Source organism: Hypanus sabinus, chromosome 16 (assembly GCF_030144855.1).
Source record: "Hypanus sabinus isolate sHypSab1 chromosome 16, sHypSab1.hap1, whole genome shotgun sequence".
Taxonomy (NCBI): Eukaryota; Metazoa; Chordata; class Chondrichthyes; order Myliobatiformes; family Dasyatidae; genus Hypanus; species Hypanus sabinus.
In genome coordinates this window covers 50,698,314-50,718,404 of record NC_082721.1, presented here as the reverse complement: position 1 = coordinate 50,718,404, position 20,091 = coordinate 50,698,314, and the positions used below count along the sequence as shown (strand labels likewise).

The following is a 20,091-nucleotide window of genomic DNA, read 5'->3' as shown; positions in this document are numbered from 1 at the left end:
TTCAAGTCTAAGTGGAAGCAAGTCAATGAGTCAGTGGGGCTGAGTGACCTGTTTTTGTCACTGATTCCATATGAAATATTTTTGGAGATCTGCGAAGTTCTTTCTTTTGGGTTGGGCTCCATGCATCTCCATCCAGTGGTTGAATCTGTCCCTGGCATTTAGTGATGTTAAGCAGTTGTGCACTGGAAATTACATCTGCATGTACACAGTGTGGGGTTGGTGTTCTGAGCCATTCCTGGGGCCATGTTTGATGAGGTATATTAGTGTCACTGTCAACAGATACTTTTTCACATTGACCTGGTTTGAAAGCCCTGGTTAGGAAATGCCACTGACCCAGTATTCTGCTCCTATTCCTGACCTATTGCTCTGACCATGCGTTTACCCGACAGAGGCATGAAAGTGATCGAGAGCCGTGCAATGAAAGACGAGGAGAGGATGGAGCTTCAGGAGCTCCAGCTGAAGGAGGCAAAGCACATCGCTGAAGAGGCTGACCGCAAGTATGAGGAGGTGAGTGCGGGCCAGTGAATAATCAATGTGAGCATGTCCCTCAGCTAACCAGCAGTTCTGTCGTCAGACACCTGTGCTCCAATTGTCCATGCTACTGCTGTACCTACTCACTCACTCCACTAAATCACCTTGCAGCTTCTTTGCCTCCTCCTGATGAATCATAACACTCCTTGTTTAGTTGTCAGCCTTTTCAGGAATTGTGATCTTTCATTCAAAGTAATTCTACATTGAGAGAAGCAGAGGTGTAATCCCACTTATCACCATCGGCCACAGCCTTTATTCCTGCTTCCTGACTGCTGTCTGTGCCAGTGACAGGGTCAGGTTTATTAGCACTGTCACTGTGAAATTTGTAGCTTTGCAGTAGTGCAAAGTCATTGACTGAATTTTGCGGACTAACCACTCCATCAGAGGTCTTCTAAAACTGGAGTCCTCCCCACTATCTGTATGAAAGCAGCTTGAGTAGTGAAAGAAACTCCAGGGCTGAGCAGCCCTGTGATTGGCATTCCTACCACCACTTACCATTCCTTCCACCGCTTACCATCCAAACAACTCTGCTAGAATCCCCAAACCTGTGACCACAGCACCAGGGAGAGGGCAAGGGCAGTGGGGACACAGCACTTGGCTCGTTTCTCCAGGGCTCTGCTTTGTGGGCATTTGTTGCCCATGCCTTATTGCCATAAAGTAGGTGGTGATAATCCTCTGTGTGAGCCATAGCAATCCTACTGTTGAAGGTGTTGCTGCAAAGCTGGAGAGGACAGGGAGAGTCAGATGATGAGCAAGTCATGATGGAGGGGGCTCTGCAGGAAATGCGGTTCGTATTTGTGTGCTGTCCTTGTCCTTGCTGGTAGATGTTGCGGTTTGGGAGTGGCTGAGGTGGTACTTGACATGAGGTGGGGAGGGCAGGGCACTGGGAGTGAGGAAGTGATAGCAGGGGTTTCTCTGAGCTTGATAATGATGGTGGTGATCTTGACTTCAAATCTCCCTGTGTAGGTGGCTCGTAAACTGGTCATCTTAGAAGGAGAGCTGGAGCGTGCCGAAGAACGTGCTGAAGTGGCAGAGATGTAAGTGTATGAACTTGCCGGCTTTTGATGTTGATGCACAGGCTGAGATTTTTTTTATTTGAGCTGTATCTTTACCATAACTTATCCAAGCATCTCAAGACCTTGGCGTGGCCATTGACTCCTCAGCTGATGATGTTGGAATAGAAGTGGGGGGGCAACGTTTACAGACAGTCAATGTCATGTAAAATTGCATTGTTTGGATTGGGGTTGGGAGCATGCACTCTGGAGATGTAGGTGAATGATAGATTGGGTATCAAGGGTATGATGGTCAGGCTGGTAGGTGGGAATTGGGATCCTTTCTGAGGTGGGAGTCAAGAAGGGCATTTGCACCTGATCAGGGTGATATCCTTGTGTGAAAGCTAACAGCTGCAGCTTGTTTCTTGGCTCCCTGTAGTTGGGAACCAGCTCATTAGCTGTTATGGTTGCATGTACTTTGAGCTTCTCCACAGCAAGTCCAAACTTGATGGTGGTCTGATCTGTGTTTCTCAAATGCTTCCAGCTGGAACACATCCTCTCCATGGGAAGTCCCAGATTCAGCCCTTCCTTCATGAGCTAAGAACTCAAAGCCACTGCTGTTTTCTTGTATATGTTTAAGGATTTCTTTGTTTTTGTGCTCTACATTGTTAACCCAGTCTTAGTTGAGAGTTTGCATTTCATGACTCTGACACACCTTTTCCCCACTGGTACTTGCATTCAGAAGAAAGGTAGCAGTGTAAACACTTCCCTGATCCCATAGGAGACTTAAACAGATCTTACCTCTGGAACAGCTTGGTCATCTTGGGTGTCCAGGATAGAGAAATTGCAAATGTGACCCCTTTAACACAAGGAAATTCAGAGACAAAATCAGAGGCCAGCCAGTTTCTGGATACTGTTTGGGGAAATAGGCCTGGATCAATATAATTAAAATCTAGAGAAGATGTGGGCTGGCAAATGAAATCTGTGTGAGATGAAAGAAAAGTTGACCTCTTTTTTTTCAAGTTGTTGCATAGATGATTGGTGGTATAGTGATGTTTGTATCAATTAGTTCTTTTGTTACAATATAAGTGGGATCTGTGGCTCCAGTCCTGAAGTTGGACGCAATGCTGTGACACTGCCTCAACTTGGCGTATGGAGTTGAACTTGGAACTGAACAACACTAGCAATGAAATACAGAGCTCAACACTTGTAGAAGATTTTGCGCTAAACAACCCACAGTAATACAAGTATATGGAAACCATTCAGAGTAGGCTACTTTTAAAAAGGAAGGATGTTGCATTGGTATTGAACATTTCAATACATTAGTATTTCAATAAGCCAATTTGCAGACAATGTGACAAGGTAGCACATAAAGATAGATTATTGATCCCAAAGGAAATTAGTGTCACAGTAGCATTAAAAGTGCACAAATATACAAATATTAGAAGAGAAGAAATAATAAAAAAAAGTAACCTCAAACACTCTAACAGCAGGGATCATCACTTCCCTGGCTATAGGATTACTCATTATAGAGCCTAATGGCCAAGGGCAAGAATGGCCTTGTATCATGTTCTTTGAAGAAGTGCAGTTGTCTTAGTTTATTACGAAAAGTGTTCCTCTGTTTAGCCAAGGTGGGTGAGAATATTGTGAAGAATTGCCAGGATTTTCCACAGGGCCCTTTGATCTACTACAGCCTCCAGTGTGTCCAGTTTGACTCCTATAACAGAGCCAACCTTTGTATTTTGTTTATTGAACCTAGCCTGTTGGCCTCACCTATGTTGATGCCATTGTCCCAGCATACCACCGCATAGAAGATTGTACTGGTGACAACAGACTGGTAGAACATGTAAAGGAGAGGCCTGCACACTCCAAAGGACCTCAGTCTTCTCAGGAAGTAGAGGCGACTCTGGCCCTTGTACACAGCCTCTATGTTAGTGCTCCACTCAAGTCTGTCATCCAGGTGCACCCCCAGGTACTTGTAGGTCCTCGCCACATCCACATTCTTACCATCAGTAATAATAGGGAGCAGTGCAAGCTTGGTGTTCCTAAAGTCCATCACCGTCACCAAGATAGGTTCAGCTTTGAAAAGAATGGGATAAACAATGTAAGGAGATGAATGTAGGGGAAAGATAAGTAAACGGTTATGAGGATGGGTATCAACATAACGAGTTCTGTCCGTACTTGTGACATTATTTTCGTGTGATTGTCCGTGATGTTGTGGGAAGAATCTGGGGATTTGCATGAGACTTTACAGTGGCTTAGTATCTCCGATAATGACTGATCAGTCACTCCCCTTTCCTGAACTGAGTTGAAAGTGTGCAAGGGTGAGCTCCCACCACCTCCTGTAGAGATTACTGGTGGCCACCGATCACTGCGTGGTGTCACTGCTGGTCTCTGCCACACTAAAGCAATTCCGATCTGCTTCGCACAGGAAGTGTAGCGACCTAGAAGAACAGCTGAAAAATGTCACCAACAACCTCAAGTCACTGGAGGCTCAGTCAGAAAAGGTGAGTCTGTGATCCTTATTCAATTCCTGCTGAGTTTAGGTTTGAATTACGCTTGAAGCAATGGTTTGGTTTATGCTGTGTTCACTAATCAATCCCAGGTTCCTCACCAGATTCTTTAGTCAGTGTCTTTCTTTCGTGACATGAATTGAGTGTTTGAATGGTGACGAACTGGGAAATGGTTGATGAAATTTTTTTTTTAAAGCTGCAGCTACTGGAAACACTTGACATGTCTATGGAGAGAAAGAGTTGACATTTCACGTTGAATAGCTTTCATGATAACCAAGAAAGAGTTAACAAAGTTGGCTTTAAATCAGTTATAGTTGTACAGTTCAGAAACAGCTCCTTCAGCCTTCTGTGCTGACCAGGTCACCTTCATATGCTAGTCTCATTGGCCCATGTTTGGCCCAATCCCTATTTCTGTCCATTAACCTGCCTAAATATCTTGTTAGTGCTGTAATTGTACCCATCTCCTCTAGAAGCACTTTCCAGATAACCCACCAGCCTCCATGTGGAACAACTCACCAATCTGTTCCCCTTAATCTTTCCCCATTCACATCAAACCTATGCCCTTTAGCTTTGATCTATTCAATCCTGGGAATAAGATGAAGTCCAGCTGCAGAGAAAGTGGGAGGGGGATGGATTGGATAAAGAAAATAACTCTGTAGGGTGAGGTCAGGGTTGCCATGGGAATAAGTTATGAGAGTCATCCAGTCAAAAAGGACAAGTACGATAACACGGATGAGTGCTGGGGCAATGTTTATTTTGGGCAATGATGGTTTGGGATTGAAGAGTAATATTGTTAAGAACAATGCAAAAGATCTCTGAATTCTTTTATGTGTACCTTAGTCAACAGAGAAGGGAAGGGTATGGATGTTCATCATAGCCCGCATCTCTTGCCCTCAGTATTGTAATAATGGGCTGAAATCTCAGGGAAAGAGACTTTGATGTAAAACTGGATAGGGGTTTGTGAGGAGGCACAAACACCAATCAATGGGCAGTGTGACTCTCACCTGGGTCTTGAGGAACATCTAATTACTTTTCTTCAAAACTCTTAAGGATACAGAAATTTAGAACTGTCTTGTCACAAGAGTTGGAAGTGAAATGTTTGTAGATCTTTTGTAGATTCTTGTAGTGTTTAAAGGTATGTGTTGAGTATATGGAGATGAAGTATGAATCTGCTATGGTCTGTTTAAAGGGAAGATCCCATTGAGGGGTTGACTAGCTTCCTTTTATTCTTCATGATCCTTGATAACTGATTGTAACGGGAGTATGACAGGACTGGTGACCATGATGTTTGGCTTTCACTAACTTGTCCTTCTGTTGGCAGTACTCGGAGAAAGAAGATAAGTATGAGGATGAGATCAAGATCCTGAGTGACAAACTCAAGGAGGTAAGTCCCTCGTAAAACCCTGCTGACGTTGCACACTTATCTAGCACATATTTTGCATCTAATGGATGTTCATGCCATCCACAGTTGGGTCTGGGCTGGGTGGATTAATTTCCTCAGGCCCGCTGTGCTCTGCTGAAATCAATTTTATCACTTTTAGCAAGTTAGTCTGTTGGTCACAGTTATTCTTCACAGCCTCTTTACTGAATTACTGAATGTTATTCTTACCTGCCATTCTTCACAGTCTTTCTTTTCACATGCCTCAGGTCCAGCTTAATATCCCCAGGGTTGTTTAAGTGGGGCTTTGGGACAAACTACTCCAATGGTCTGCACAGTTCTTTTTGTAGAACTTGATTGAATCCTCTGCACGCTTTGCTGCACAATTAGGATTGGGTTCTCATGCTGATGTGGTTCTGACTTTACCTGCAGGATGGGTTGGAAGAGGTAACCCACAGTAGTGAGGTTGTGAAGACTAAGGAATAATTTTACAAAGACATGACAGTTACTGGACAGTTCAGCAGCAATCTGGCTCCAGCTGTTTATCCAGCTCTGTTTGAATGACACTTCGGCATCAAAACGTGCTTCTGTTTCTAACAGAACCATTTTGTAGGTTGTTAGTAACTCCAGCTCCATTAGACTGAATCTATTACTATTCCATGGAGTTGACTAATCTTTCCAATAATTCAGGATTATAAGACATAGGAACAGAATTAGGTCATTCAGCCCATTGAATCTGCTATGCTATTTGATCATTGCTGATTTATTTTCTTCTCAAACTCATTCTCCTGCCTTCTTCCTTTGACACCCTTACCAATTAAGTACCTATCAACCTCTGTTTTAAATATACCCAATGACTACGCCTCCACAGACGTATGGCAATGAATTCCACAGATTCACCACCCTCTGTCTAAAAGGATATCATTCTTTTCCGTGGCTATGCCCTCTGGCCCCATCTGCACTATCTAGGCCATTCAATATTCAATGGGTTTCAATAAGATCCCCTCTCATTCTTCTCAACTCCAATGAGTACAGTCCCAGCCATCAAACACTCCTTGTATGTTAACCTTTTCACTCCTGGGATCATTCTCATCCACTTCCTCTGGACCTTCTCCAATGCCAACACATAGGAGTCCAAGACCATTCACAGTGCTCCAAGTGTGGTCTGACCAATGCCTGATAAAGCCTCAGCATTGCATCCCTGCTTTTATATTCTAGTCCTCTTGAAATGAATGCTAATGTTGCAACTGCCTTCCCTTATTACTAACTTAATCTGCAAGTTAACCTTTAGGGCATCCTGCATGAGAACTCCCATGTCCCCTTGCACTTCTGATTTCTGAATTCCATCCCCACTTACAAAATAATCTATGCCTTCTACCGTAGTACAAAAGCAAGTACCTCCGGACACTATTCCATTTCCTACTACTTTATCTATTCTCCAATCTGTCTAAGTCCTTTTGCAAACTCCCTTCTTCCTCAACACTACCTACCCCTCCAACTGTATATCTTTGAATTATCGCTAACTTGCCCACAAAGCAATCAATTCTGTCATCCAGATCATTAACATATAATGTGAAAAGTAATGGACCCAATGATGACCACTGCAGAACCCCCACTAATCACTGGTAGCCAACCAGAAAAGGCCCCTTTTAGTCCCACTCTTTGCCTTCTACCAGTCAGCCAGTCTTCTGTCCACACCAATATCTTTCCATTAGTACCAGAGATTCATGCTTCTCAGCTTCCTGTGTGCCACCTTGTCAAAGGTCTTTCGAAATCCAAATAAACAATATTCACTAACTCTCCTTTCTCTAACCTGCCTCCTATTTCCTGAAAGAATTCCAACAGATTTGTCAGGAAATCTTAAGGAAACCACAGAGTGTTCCACAGTGACACAATTCTTCCACCCGTTCTTTGATTCCTCCCCCTGTTACTACCCCACCCCCATTATTATGGTCTGATGTCCACTCTTGCCTCTCTTTTGCTCTTTGTATGTCTGGAAAAAAATATCTTCTTGTATGATTGACTAGCTTGCCTTCCTATTTTGTCTTTGCTCTCCTTATTGCATTCTGTTGTGTTTTTAAAGCTTCCCAATCCTCCAGCTTCCAACTGGTTTTTGCTATATTATATGCCCTCTCTTTTGCCTTTGTGCTTTCTTTGACTTCCCTTGCCAGCACAGTTCCTCACCCTCCCCTATGAATACTAATTCTGACTTAACCGATCCTGCGTCTTCTAAATTACTCCCAGAAATTCCAGCTATTGCTGCTCTGCTGACACCCTTGCAAATATCCCTTTCAACTCATCTTTGGCCAGCTCCCTTCTCATGCCTCTGTAGCTGCCTTTACTGAAGTGTAATAGCAATACATCAGATTTTAGCTTCTCCCTCTCAAACTGCAGATTGAATTCTATCATATTATGATCACTGTCTCTCAAGGGTTCCTTTACCTTAAGCTCCCTAATCAAAACTTGTTCATTACACAGCACCAAATCCAGAATTACTTTTTTCCCTGAGTGGGCTCGACCACAAGCTGCTTTAAAAAGCATTCTATAAATTCCTTCTCTTGTGATCCAGTACCAACCTGATTTTTCCCAATCCACCATAACATTACCCTTTTTACATGTCTTTTCTGTCTCCCACTATAACTTATACCCCACATGCCAGCTTCTGTTCGGAGACCTGCTTGTAACTCTCATCAATTTTTTTTTAACCTTACAGAATTCTTGTGGATAGATTAAGAAACTGCATCTTCTGATTCTATGTTACTTTATAATAATTTGATTTTGTGTTTTTTTTAAACAACAAAGCTGCCCTACCCCCTCTGCCCATCTGCCTGTACTTTTGATATAATGCGTATCCTTGGATGTTAAGGTCCCAGCTATGATCTTCTTTAGCCACAACTTTGTGATGCCCACAATGTATTACCCACCAATTTCTAACTGTTACAAGATTAACTTATTTCACATACTGTGTATATTTAAATATTCAATTTTGTCTCCATGTTGCCTGAGTCTTCTATTTCTTATCCTTTTATTTCTATTTCTTATCTAGTTCTTATCCTTTTCTAAACTTTTTGACTTATTCTTTATTCTGGAGACTTCAATAGCCTCTCCTGCACTCTTCTTCCCTTTACTTTATTCATAATTTTCCAAGCTGTTGAACCCAGACCCCTACTATTTAGCTTAAAGCCCTGTCCACAGCCCTAGTTCTGTGGTTTGTGAGGACCCTTGTTCTAGCATGGTTCAGGTGAAGTTCATCCCATCAGAACAGCACCTTCCTTCTCCAGTCCTGGTGTCATGTCCTAGGAATTCAAACCTATTTCTCCCACACCAAACTTTGAGCCACATGTTTAACACTAATCTTATCCACCTTGTGTCAATTTGCATGTGGCTCGGATAACAATCCGGAGTTTACCTTTTAGTTCTGTGTTTTAGTTTAGTCCCTAGCTGTTCAAATTCCCTCAGCAGATCCTCTTTCCTCCTCCTTCCTACATCATTGATACCCACATGGATCGCTCAGCTGGGTCTTTCCTTCCCATTCCAAGTTCCTCTGCCGGTCTGGTGAGATGTCCCGAATCCAGGGACCTGGCAGACATACAGCTTTTGGGACTCTCAATCCTCATGACAGAGTATTGCCTGTTCTCTGACTACACTATCCCCAATTACAACTATACTTCTCTTCTTCTTTCATCCTACACCCCCCAACCCCTGGAATGGATCCCTGAACCATGGTGCCACGGTTTGGTTGCTCAACCGTCATGCAGCCCCCACTCATCCTCTCAGGGACCAATAGTCTCAGAGATGTTGAGCAAACTTACGGTGATGTGTAAATATTGGCTGTGATTCACAGGCAGAAACTCGTGCGGAGTTTGCTGAAAGGTCCGTTGCTAAACTGGAAAAGACCATCGATGAACTGGAAGGTATGAACATCTTACTAATTTCTTTATTCATTCTGCAGCCCCCCTCTCTTCATTTCTCACTCATCTGGATCTGCACCCTTTCCCTCCCCTCAGGTGCCTGCCTGCTGTTGCTCTCTCCCCTTCCTCTCTTTGAATGGACAGACACTGTTGGGGTTATCGGGAAGCAGAGGTTATGAGAAGAGACTGTTTCTCCTCTTCTCATGAGTGCTGACAGCAGTCTTGTGGAATACAATGTTCAGCCATGAGCATCCCTCCACTCAGTACAGATCTGTATAACCTGGTACTTGAGGAACTGACTGAGAGCAGCTCTGGCTTCCAAATCTCTCAATTGTATGATAACACGGTGAGCTACCGGTCAGTGTGCTTAGACAAATGACTTTCCAGGCTCTAGAGGTGGTGCAGGAGTGACCAATGAGATTTCTCCTTGCTGTCCAGTAAGCATGATCAAAGGCTGCTTCAAAATACAACCTGCAGTCAGCACTCCTTATCCGCGGGTTCCACATGTGCGGATTCAACCAACCGTGGATCGGGAAAACCCAGAAGTTCTCTCTCCAGCACTCGTTGTTTGAGCATGTACAGACTTTTTTCTTGTCATTATTCCCTAAACAATACAGTATAACAACTATTTATATAGCATTTACATTGTATTAGGTATTGTAAGTAATCTAGAAATGATTTAAAATATATGGGAGGATGCGCATAGGCTACCATGGATCAGGAATCGAAAAATAAAACGCAAGTTCTCTAAGTCAGAATAGGTACATTCAGTATTATTTAGCATCAGTTAATCAAACGTTTGTCTTAGTATATAGCATATATTTTACCTTTCTAGGCATATAAAACACTTAAGAAATGTATGTATTTCAGTAATTAAATCACTGTGTTGCTTAGTAATAATTGTAACTTACATTGGGGCAGGGCCTTTCTCATGCTCCATTATTCTCACTTTATCCATTAAAATTGTTCCGATCATTAACTAACTATAGCCTAACGCTTTTCCAATGACCAATGACGTTTCACCTCTTTCCGGTTGCTTTATTATTTCCACTTTATTTTCAATTGTGATCATTTTCCGTCAATGGAACAGAAACACTGCGGATTCAGCAGCAACCGCGAGCGGCGGGTCCCGAGCTCCCCCGGGTCCTAAAGTCCACTGCATTGAGACAGGTTGAATAAGGGACTTGAGCATCCATAGGGACTTGAGCATCCATGTTTTTTGGTATCCGCGGGGGGGGGGGGGGTCCCTTAACCAATCCCCCGTGGATAAGCAGGGCCAACTGTATTTGAGAAAGTAGCATGAACAGTAAATTCAGGGTGGCTGTGTGAAGTCACAAGTTCACTGAGCTTATTTAGCCAGCAAAGGGCAGGTAACGGCTTTTGCCCTGGCTGAATAAAGGGCCTGGATGTTAAGAGGTAGGGCAGATGAGATAAATGGGCTGAATGGCTCCGCTCGTCTGTGCCCAGTGCTTGTAGATGCCATTCAGAGACACTTTGAGTAACAAAGCCAGGTGCCTCAAAGGTACATGTATTATCAAAGTACGTTTCCATATATAACTGAGATTTGTCCTGTCCAGGAACAAAGAACAACATGATGTTTGAGAAACATCAAACATACCCCCTGCACAAAAAAGAACGGAGGTGCAATCATCAACACCCAAACACCACGCATGCATGCGGTCTCTCGCTCTCACACTTTCAAAGAACTTTGAACCTAAACCCAACCCTCCCCCGTACAAAATGGAGCAAGAACATTGACCCCAAACCATCCTTCCCCATAAAAAAAAATGGTGCAAGAATTTCGACCCCAAGCCCCCTTCCCTTGTACAACAAAGTGGAAAAAAATGGGTGAAAAACACACAGTATAAAAACCGTAAGTCTGGAAAAAGTCCAGTCTATAAATGCAGTAGTCCAATTCATACGCACAGAACCACAGTAACATCTTCCTTAGTCAACAAAGAGAGACAGCACTCAAGTGCGGAGGTCTACCCACCTGCCACAGCGAGCCACACAGACACCTCAGCAGCAATCAAAAGGAAGGCAGTGAGCACTGAACTCTCGCTTGCTTTTGGCATTTGCCTCGATGTCTCAATCTTCATCGACACTTCAGTTGGCGATACCTGTGACAAAACCCACTCTTGGGCACAGTGATCTTTGGGAAAGAGTAGGTTATGTAGGTTGAGCCTTACTCAAACTGATGGACAATGTTTGATTTTAATTTGATATACAATTTACTTGAAAAGTCAGTGCTGAAAGATGTTGTTTATTGATTTTACTTGTTTTTTTTCTTTTCACTTTCACTTCACCTTTTTTTTATACAGATTTTCCTCTAAATATTTCACTTGAACCACCATTGCATTTTCTCTGCTCACCTTCTACCCTTAAAACTGCAGAAGAACTCTTGTGTTAAGAAGCTGAAGAACAAAGCTGTCAGTGAGGAGTTAGACCACGCCATCAATGATATGACTTCCTTGTAAATGACCTTTCATCACCCCAGCCCTTTCTTCCACTAACTTCGTCTCACTGCACCTTTTACATCTAAACTTAGTGATGTGTTTGGGATCATTGGTAATTATTTGGCTAATTACACCAGAGCTTTTCCTCTGAACTCTCCCACTCATGGATCAGTTTCGATTGTGGATAAAGCTGAGACTGTTTCCTCCTATTTTTTTCACATCTCTAGTATATAATCAACATTTTTTGAATCTATTGATTGTTAAGAGTCTGATAAACGTATGGTGATTCTGTAGCCGTAGCCTTGAAGTTGCCTTGGTTATAACTGACCTGCCATCCTTCCATATAGTACCAAGCTAATTTGTTCTCAGTTATACAAACCTTGCTACATCTCTCTTGTACCAATATAACCTGTAGATGATTAGAGAAAAAGATTTGTGTGTTTGTTATTGCGTCATTCCAACCATCTTTACAGCTATTGAAGCAGATCAAAACTATTGCTGCTGTTGTAGTTAGAGTGCAGTGGGGTCTACTTGGCATCATGCCCGTTGTGCTGGCTGAGGAACAAATATTCTTTGAAATACTAGGAAGAGCTCTCAGCTTTTAAAGTAACTTCCTAGGATCCTTGTATCTACCAGAGGGGACGGATGAAAATTGACACCTCCCAACAGTGCTGGGCCACTGTAATCTCGCCCTGCGCTGTGAGCCATCTGCTTCTGATTCTAGTGTGAGTGTGCAAGAGCCAGAGTCAATATGATCACTTTTTCTTTCTTTATATATAAAAAAAAACCCGGCCCACTCAGTTGACGCCAATCATCATTGGCAATCTCCTTCCTGAATCCTGATGTTCCAGTCCTCGGAGAGGCTCTGCAATCCTCGCCCTGGCACGTTCATCTCGCAGCACCGGTGCAGATGCAGCCATCCCCTGCTGTGCGGATTTGAGCATGGATTCTTTGCGTGTGTCACTGATAGGTGCCAGGATGAAGGGTACAGTCCGTTGGTCTGTCTCTTAAGGGGTGGGTGAACCAACCTGACCCTCTGTGCTGGGGAGGAAACCTATGTCTCACTGGCCAAACCACATTCCCATCCCCTCCCACACACCAGCCGAAGCTCTTGCACCTTTAATACATTTGCATGTGCCTCCTGTCGAACCTGTGAACTACATGGAATCAATGCTGATGGGAATAAGCCCTTCGGTGTCAGTATTACTGTTCCTTCAGCTTGGTTGGAGATATTTGTCCTCAGCCTCTGGCCGAGGCCTATCCTGTACAAGAACTCAGTGTGGGATTGAACTGGACATCGATACTGAGCAACTGGCTCCTCCATCCTGGAGGAACAAATGGAGGTGGTCCATTGGTGTTTCCCTTTCCACTTTCGGGTGCTGTCTTTGAGGACTATGCTGTCGACTGATGCCCTCTGGTCCTGGTACTGTACCTATGCAGAGTCTCCGGACCCCATCCAGTCATCGTGTCATCCAGTTCCCCAACAGCAGACCAGGGTATTTCTCATGCTTGCCAGCTGTGGAGGTGGATTCAACACAGTGCAGGTCAATGAACGGTGATGCCCCACGCTCACCAGCCCCTCTGCTACATTGTTGGGAGGACTGCTCTCCATTACACCAGTGCTGGGGCTGTTGACCACGTGGTCCAGCCCAGGGCTGCTCTATAACGAACATGTTCAGCAGCCAGGTCTGGGATCTCATTGAGGTTATGGTGCAATGTGTAAAACACATTGGAGCAAAGGTGGTAAGATGGAAAGGGATCATCCAGCAGGACCTCAGTGTTGGGTAGGACAGGTAAAAGTGCTGAATGGCCTGCTTCTGCAAAGGGACTAATTCCACTAATTCCCTTGTACTGAATATGAGAGAACCAATAAACCCAGCAAGCAGTCTCCTTAACCACCCATCTGCCCCTCCTCCCACTCCTTTGGATGTGGATACGTGACCATCTAATCAGTGCCAGGCTGTTGCAGAGTGCAGTTGAGCTCGGCATGCCTGAGACCTGTGATCAGTTGAAATTTTCAAGGTCATGTTTGATTGGGTGAGTGTAAATGGTGCTGTGACATTGGTTGAGTGCGGACAACTGTGATATACTGTACCTGACAAGTATGATCAGAACAGCAGACACTTCCAGCCTGGTATTAGACACTCCTTCACTGATGGAAAACAGCCCAGAAATGATTCGCCACACAGCAGCTACTTTTGCCTTTAACGTGGGCTGATGTCCCCGGCAGAGTTGGAGGCTTTGGAGTGCAATTTTTGATGGATAAGCTGTGAGTGATTTGGAGGAATTCAGAGTTGGGCTGATTGGCATACAGTGAGTTTGGCTGGGTAAAACCAGAGTTGCAAGAATCCTGAGATCCAGTACTATGGATCTGAGAAAGATTACAGTGAGGCAGCATCACCTGCAAGTTCAGTGGTTTTCCCTTCACTGCCAAAATCCTGGGGTCACTGTTACCCAGCTACAGAACATAAATACTGTTGGCTTCAGGAGTGGTGGTCGAAGCTGAGAGCTGTGCCGATCCAATGGTGCTCAAAGGAATTCCTTCATTTGCCTGGATGGGTACTAAGCCAACACCATTCAGTGAAACAGCCCAGCTAGTTAGTGTGCCATCCATCACCCATGAGATGGCAGTGTGTGTGCTTACCAGACTAGTTCAGTAGAGCCCAAAATCCGCACTCGCCACCCCTCTTTTTGAAAATCAGGGATGGAATTGGTGTAGGTTTATTATTGTCACAGTGAAATGCTTGTAAACTTCATACGGATCAGACCATCACACAGTGCACTGAGATACTGCAAGGTAAAACAGTAACAATGCAGAACAAAGTGTAACATTTGCAGAAAATGTGCAATGCAGGTAAGCAGTAAGGTAGAAGATTATAACAACATTGATTATGAGGTCAAGTCCAACTTGCTGTACTAGGGAACTACTTGTAGTGGGACAGAACTGTCCTTGTGCCTAGTGGTTCATGCTCTCAGGGTTTTTTATCTTCTCCCCCAATGGAAGAAGAGAGAATGTTCAGGGTGGGAGGGGTCTTTGATTATGCCGCTTTACTGTGGCAACAAGAATTGTGGACTGGTTTCCGTGAAGTGCTGAATTGTGTCCATAACTCTCCAAGTGTCTTGTGGTCACATGCAAAGCAGTTGCTGTACCAAGCTATTATGAGCTAATAACAGGAGATTGGTAGATTTACAACTGATTTGGATAGTAGCTGCTCGCGGTGAAGACAATAATTAAACTGAAGCAAGAAGCAGGTGTTGCAATGAGCTGCCAGCTTGTAGAATGGATTGGTACCTATAGCTGTATTTGTCAGTACTGTACAGAAACAGACCCTTTCACCCACTATCTCTACACTGACCATCAACCATTGTTGATCATTTTTATATTCTCTCCGACTCGCCCCACCCCCACCCCAAAGATTCTCGCACTCACCTACACAATGGAGAAAATTTACAGCGGCCAATTAACCCACCAAACCACACGTCTTTGGAATGTGTGAGGAAACCAGGATAACCCACATAGTCACAAGAAGAAAGTGCAGACTCCACACACAACAGTGCTCAAGGTCAGGACTGAACCTGGGTCTCTGGTTCTGCCGCTGTTTTTGTTGTGCCACTGTGCCGCCTGTGAGGAGCACATTGTTGGCCCCCAGTTAGGCCATCTGTAATCACTGAACTTCAGTCTGTCGAGGGACTGTGTGATGGAGCTGCACTCTGTGTGTAGGGAAGGTGTGACGAGCCAGTAGTAAATCTGTGGAATGCTCTGACACAGACTGCAGTGGAGGCAAAGTCCATGGTATTCTGGTTGGTCATGGCATCAAAGGTTATGGCGAGAGGCAGGTGTATGTGGTTGAATGGGATCCAGGATCGGCCATGATGGAATGGTGGTGTAGGCTCAATGGGCTGAATAGCCTAACTCTGCTCCTGACTTATGTTAATAGTGGGTTGTTGGAGCCTATGATCAGTGCATTTAGAAGGCATCACCCAAGGTCTCCATACTTCCCAAAGCCTTTAATCAATTAGATTTATTGTCACTTTTGTTCATGGATTTGCACAAAATGTGACAATGGTTCAGTCCCATTATCTGCTGGATAGCACTAGCCAAGGCATTGGGCTCTCCACTATTATTGGTGCCACAGCCATTCTGCAGGTCAGTTACTTTGCCATTCTGTAAGGAATCTCTGTATGTCCTCATGGAATGCATGGGTTTTCTTCTGGTGCTCTGGTTTCCTCCCACGGTCCAAAGACGTACTGGGTATGTTAATTGGTCATTGTAAGGTGTCCCTCAATTAGATTAGGGTTAATCAGGGTTTTGGGGCTGCTGGTGTGGTGCGGCCCAAAGGTCAGGAGGGCCTACTCAACACTGTACCGCTAAATAAAAAAATAAATAACAGCACTTTTCATGTCCAGTGAGAGGGCAGACCTGGACATCCAAAAGACACCTCCAACTGGGGAGCCCTCGCTCAGAATTGCACTGGAACACCAGCTGAGATGATATGTCCATATCTCCAGAGTGGAACCACATATCAGAGATACATACGCTACCCTTGGCAGATACTAAAGAACTGAACAGTTGGGTGTTTGAACCTATTTTCCCATGGTCCTGTTATTTATTAATAGAAGGTGGTGCTGACTTAAATCCGGTTGATAATCTCAACCTCACTAGCCCCCCGGACTCCAGCTCAAAGTGAGAGCAAGTGATGGTGTTTCTGCTCAGTGATTTCATAGATTTCCTGCCTTGAAGCTCATACTGTATGAGTCATGACAAAGCTGAGGTCTGGGTGATATCTTTCATGTTCCTTCTTTTTGTTACCAGATACATATTGTATGAAGAAATTCAAAAGGGGGTTTTCGGATCAGATGAGTGATAGTCCTAACAATCTCGGCTTTCTCCAAGTTCTGCTGACCTCTGCTCTAGAACTCTCTGCCGTCGTCTAGAACTCTCTCCCTGTTCTTCAATCCTCCCTGCTTCTCTCTCTCCACCTTCCTTCTGGTTCACTGCAGCACTCGGATAAAGCCTGTCTTAAGTTTGGTGTTTGGGGTAAGTTCCTGAGCCGGTGCTCCTTTTCGGGTGCCTCTCGCATGGAATGGTGTCACCTGCTTCAGCCCAGCCCAGCCCAGCTCCACGTGGCCTCCCAGTGTTGTTGCCACAGTTTGGTCAGCTGCTTTATCGCTTAACCCAGTGTGCCCCAGGTAACTCGGCATGAGGAGGCTCTCTGGGAGCCTGCTTTCAAAGTGTTTTGGATTATGTTATCTGCTAGTTTGAGTTTAGGTGAAATTATTTTGGAGATCCTCACCCTAATTAGCAATCAGTCTGCAGCACTTGTCTTAACTAACCCTTATCACTTGGCCACATCAGTTGCATTGATCTGCATGTCCCCAGATCGGGTTCATTCCAGCTTCCAATGGGGGAATCTCATTAGTTCTATCTCTCTTCTTCCCTTCCCCCATGTTGGAGCCTTACAACTTATTCCAAACTTGACTAACTCCCTAAGCTATTTTGGGCTGATTGCTTCATCCTCACCTGCATACCAACAGGGTCATTGTGAATGTCGAGTCTTAAAATTCAGTGCACTGTAGCATCGCTAACCTGTCTGCCACTTATCCCTCTTGCCTTGACAGAGCAAGTTACTCGAGCAAAAGAAGAGAACATGGGTATGCACCAGGTCCTCGATCAAACTCTACAGGAACTGCACAACTTGTAAAGAGTTCCGCAACAGAACTCCCAGCATTCAACTATTCATGATTCAACATCTCCATATCGTCCTCTCTCTCAAGTGTCGACTGAGCTCGATTCACTGAACGTGGACCAAAGTTTTTAATTTTGTATTTTGTAGAATTTTTATCATGCTATTCAGTTCTTTCCTTTCCTTCCCCACCTCCCCCTCTCCCCTCCATTCACGTGCACACAGTCTCTCTCCTATTGTTACATTACGCAGAGCTCTGTAAGTAGTCTCTCTTGGGATGTGAGGCAGGAGCTACAGGGTTTGGGGTAAAAACCTGCTCCACATCTTGTTAAACTCTTCAGGTGAAGTCTGTAACCTGAAATATCGTTGGCCTGTTGCTCTTTCTGTGTATTGTGCTGCCAACTATTATACTCGCTAGCTTTGTTCTTGGTTTCAGTGGGTGAGGTAGATCTTGGATGGTGACTGGCAGTGCAGGCTGTTTCCTCTGGTTCTGGACCTCCTCAACTCTTGCAACTCGTTATCCAGGTGAACTCCTGTGGGTCAAGGTTACTAGGCTCCCTTCTCACAGTCACCAGGGAAGAAAAACTCAAGTGCCAAAGTTGTTGCTCTTTGACTTGTTCTGCACCACAGTCTATAAAATGTAGTCATTCTACATCCCCTGTGATTGGAAGAACCAAAAGTCAAAATATTAGAAGTTTGGCTATGTTCACATCACATTCTTTAAAGTAATCTATTTCTTTTTCCTGTGTAGGGTAATCAAAAACACTAGTTAAAATTAGAGAAATGCCTTGACCCATGGTAACTTCACCAGAATCTTGCATTCCAGCCCCAATCCAGTGTCACCTCCACCACTCGAGTGAGTAGTTATGTACTGCCCTGTGCCATTGGATGAAAGGTGACCATTTACCTTGTATGCTATAATACTTTTGCTCAGTGGGTGAAAGCTTATTTGCATTAAAAAAAAGAGGAAAGTAGCTGTTGATTTAGATTTGCTGCAGAGTGTGAAATCGACCACTCACCAGCCCTCAAAGCTGGGACAGTTTGGAAGTTGAGGACAGGTGCCATCCTGACACCACAGCTTAGGCTGGGCTACAGTTCCTCTTCCTGTAATTTCCCATCTGTAAGCAGATGCAACAATACAAGTCCATGCATGAAGAATTGTGTTGTCTTCTGTTCAATGGCCAGTGTCTGTTACAAGCAAGATTTTAGAGGTTAATAAGCAACCATGTCAGGCACTTCAGAAAACCCACAGTTGCTGAATGTGTTCCCATCCAGTCTGTTCACTCAGGCATTGTTCAGCATGTTTGTGTGTTTAATCGTGTATAAATCACCAAAACAGTCAGTGATTTGGGTTGCTCTGTAGTCATGTCTGTTGTCCTAGTAACTTCTTAGCACCTTGTTCAATGAGCCTTGGTGTTTCATTCTGGACCATCTCATTCTGCTTCAGAGGAATCAGAATATTTGATCAACTGTGGCCCCAAAACAAAATCAAAAGCTATTTTCCCCCTTAGGAAAGTACCAGAATGCCTCCCCTCAGCATAAGCTGTGACTATACAGATTTTGTTTTTACTGTTTTAAACAAATCACACATATGCTGGACCTTAAACACCAAAACAAGATGCCATTTGCATCAAAAGTGGATGGCACTGGATTAAAATTGGGGAATGATGTGATCTAAATTTTGCACTGGTGATGTTGACTGGTTAGCAAATAAAATGACTCACTGCTAAAGAAACCTTGTTGTTTGACTAGTCCATTTGTTTGTAGCTCAGTAACACTGGGTGATACCTATCCCAAGTATAAAGAGTGCTCCACAAGCACCAAGCTGTCTGACCCCAGTCACTAGAAAAATAAGAAAGTTCAGCTGTCATTTGATTTATTGTTGGCCTGCAGCATCAGCACCTTCTTGGAAATAAATTGCAAATGTCAATATTTACTACTTGTGGAAAATGCATGTCCAGGTTTTATTCCTAAATATGACCTTCCTTTCCCATATCCTTCTCAAAGCAGGGAAGGTCTGCATCAGTGTTAAAACACCCTGGGCTTTGTCATGTCTGCATTAAAGCCAGGCCTTTCTGTGGGGTGCTGCCAGCAGATGCTGTTCTGTTGATAAGGTGGAGATAACTGGTAGCTCTACACTTCCTCCTAGACCTAGACCCAACACTGGGAATCACTGGACCTTGAAAAAGAGATATGCAATACTGGTGTTCTTGTCCTTCCACTTACAGCTGCACAGATTGTTAATAAAATCTGTCTGGGGACTTACAAAAGCAACTAAACAACTTCTGCTCCCACTCACCACGTCAGCTCTGTAACTCCTCTACAGTGACAGGAATGTCTGGGGGGGGGCGGTGGGAGAGGTCCCATTGGTTTCTTGCTGATGGGGGATGGGTTTGGGATCAGAGATGTCTGTTTCCTAAAGGGTATTGAACCAAAGGGCTCACACTGGACAAAAAGCTTAATTAAATGTTCCCCAGTGTCATGTTTCTGGTGACTGACAATAGTTTGCATCCCTTTGCCCATTGCTTTCACATTCCATTCAAGTTGAGTTAATCTTCCCGCGCTGGTGCCAATATCCTGTGATGGATCCATCCTTTTGACGATTCTTTCAGCCTCTCCATTCTTC

The 20,091-nt window shown here is 44.1% G+C and overlaps 1 protein-coding gene across 1 annotated transcript in view; it reads left to right on the top strand.

Moving 5' to 3' along the window:
• LOC132406292 (tropomyosin alpha-4 chain) overlaps positions 1-19,200 on the top strand; it is a 35,726-nt gene extending 16,526 nt beyond the window's left edge. Inside the window, exons 3-8 of the mRNA XM_059991736.1 lie at positions 390-507; positions 1,498-1,568; positions 3,955-4,030; positions 5,358-5,420; positions 9,259-9,328; positions 17,401-19,200. Coding sequence (XP_059847719.1) covers positions 390-507; positions 1,498-1,568; positions 3,955-4,030; positions 5,358-5,420; positions 9,259-9,328; positions 17,401-17,483 — 481 coding nt within the window. The 3' untranslated portion in view covers positions 17,484-19,200. The remainder of the gene's footprint in view (positions 1-389; positions 508-1,497; positions 1,569-3,954; positions 4,031-5,357; positions 5,421-9,258; positions 9,329-17,400) is intronic.
• Positions 19,201-20,091: the final 891 nt, after the last annotated feature.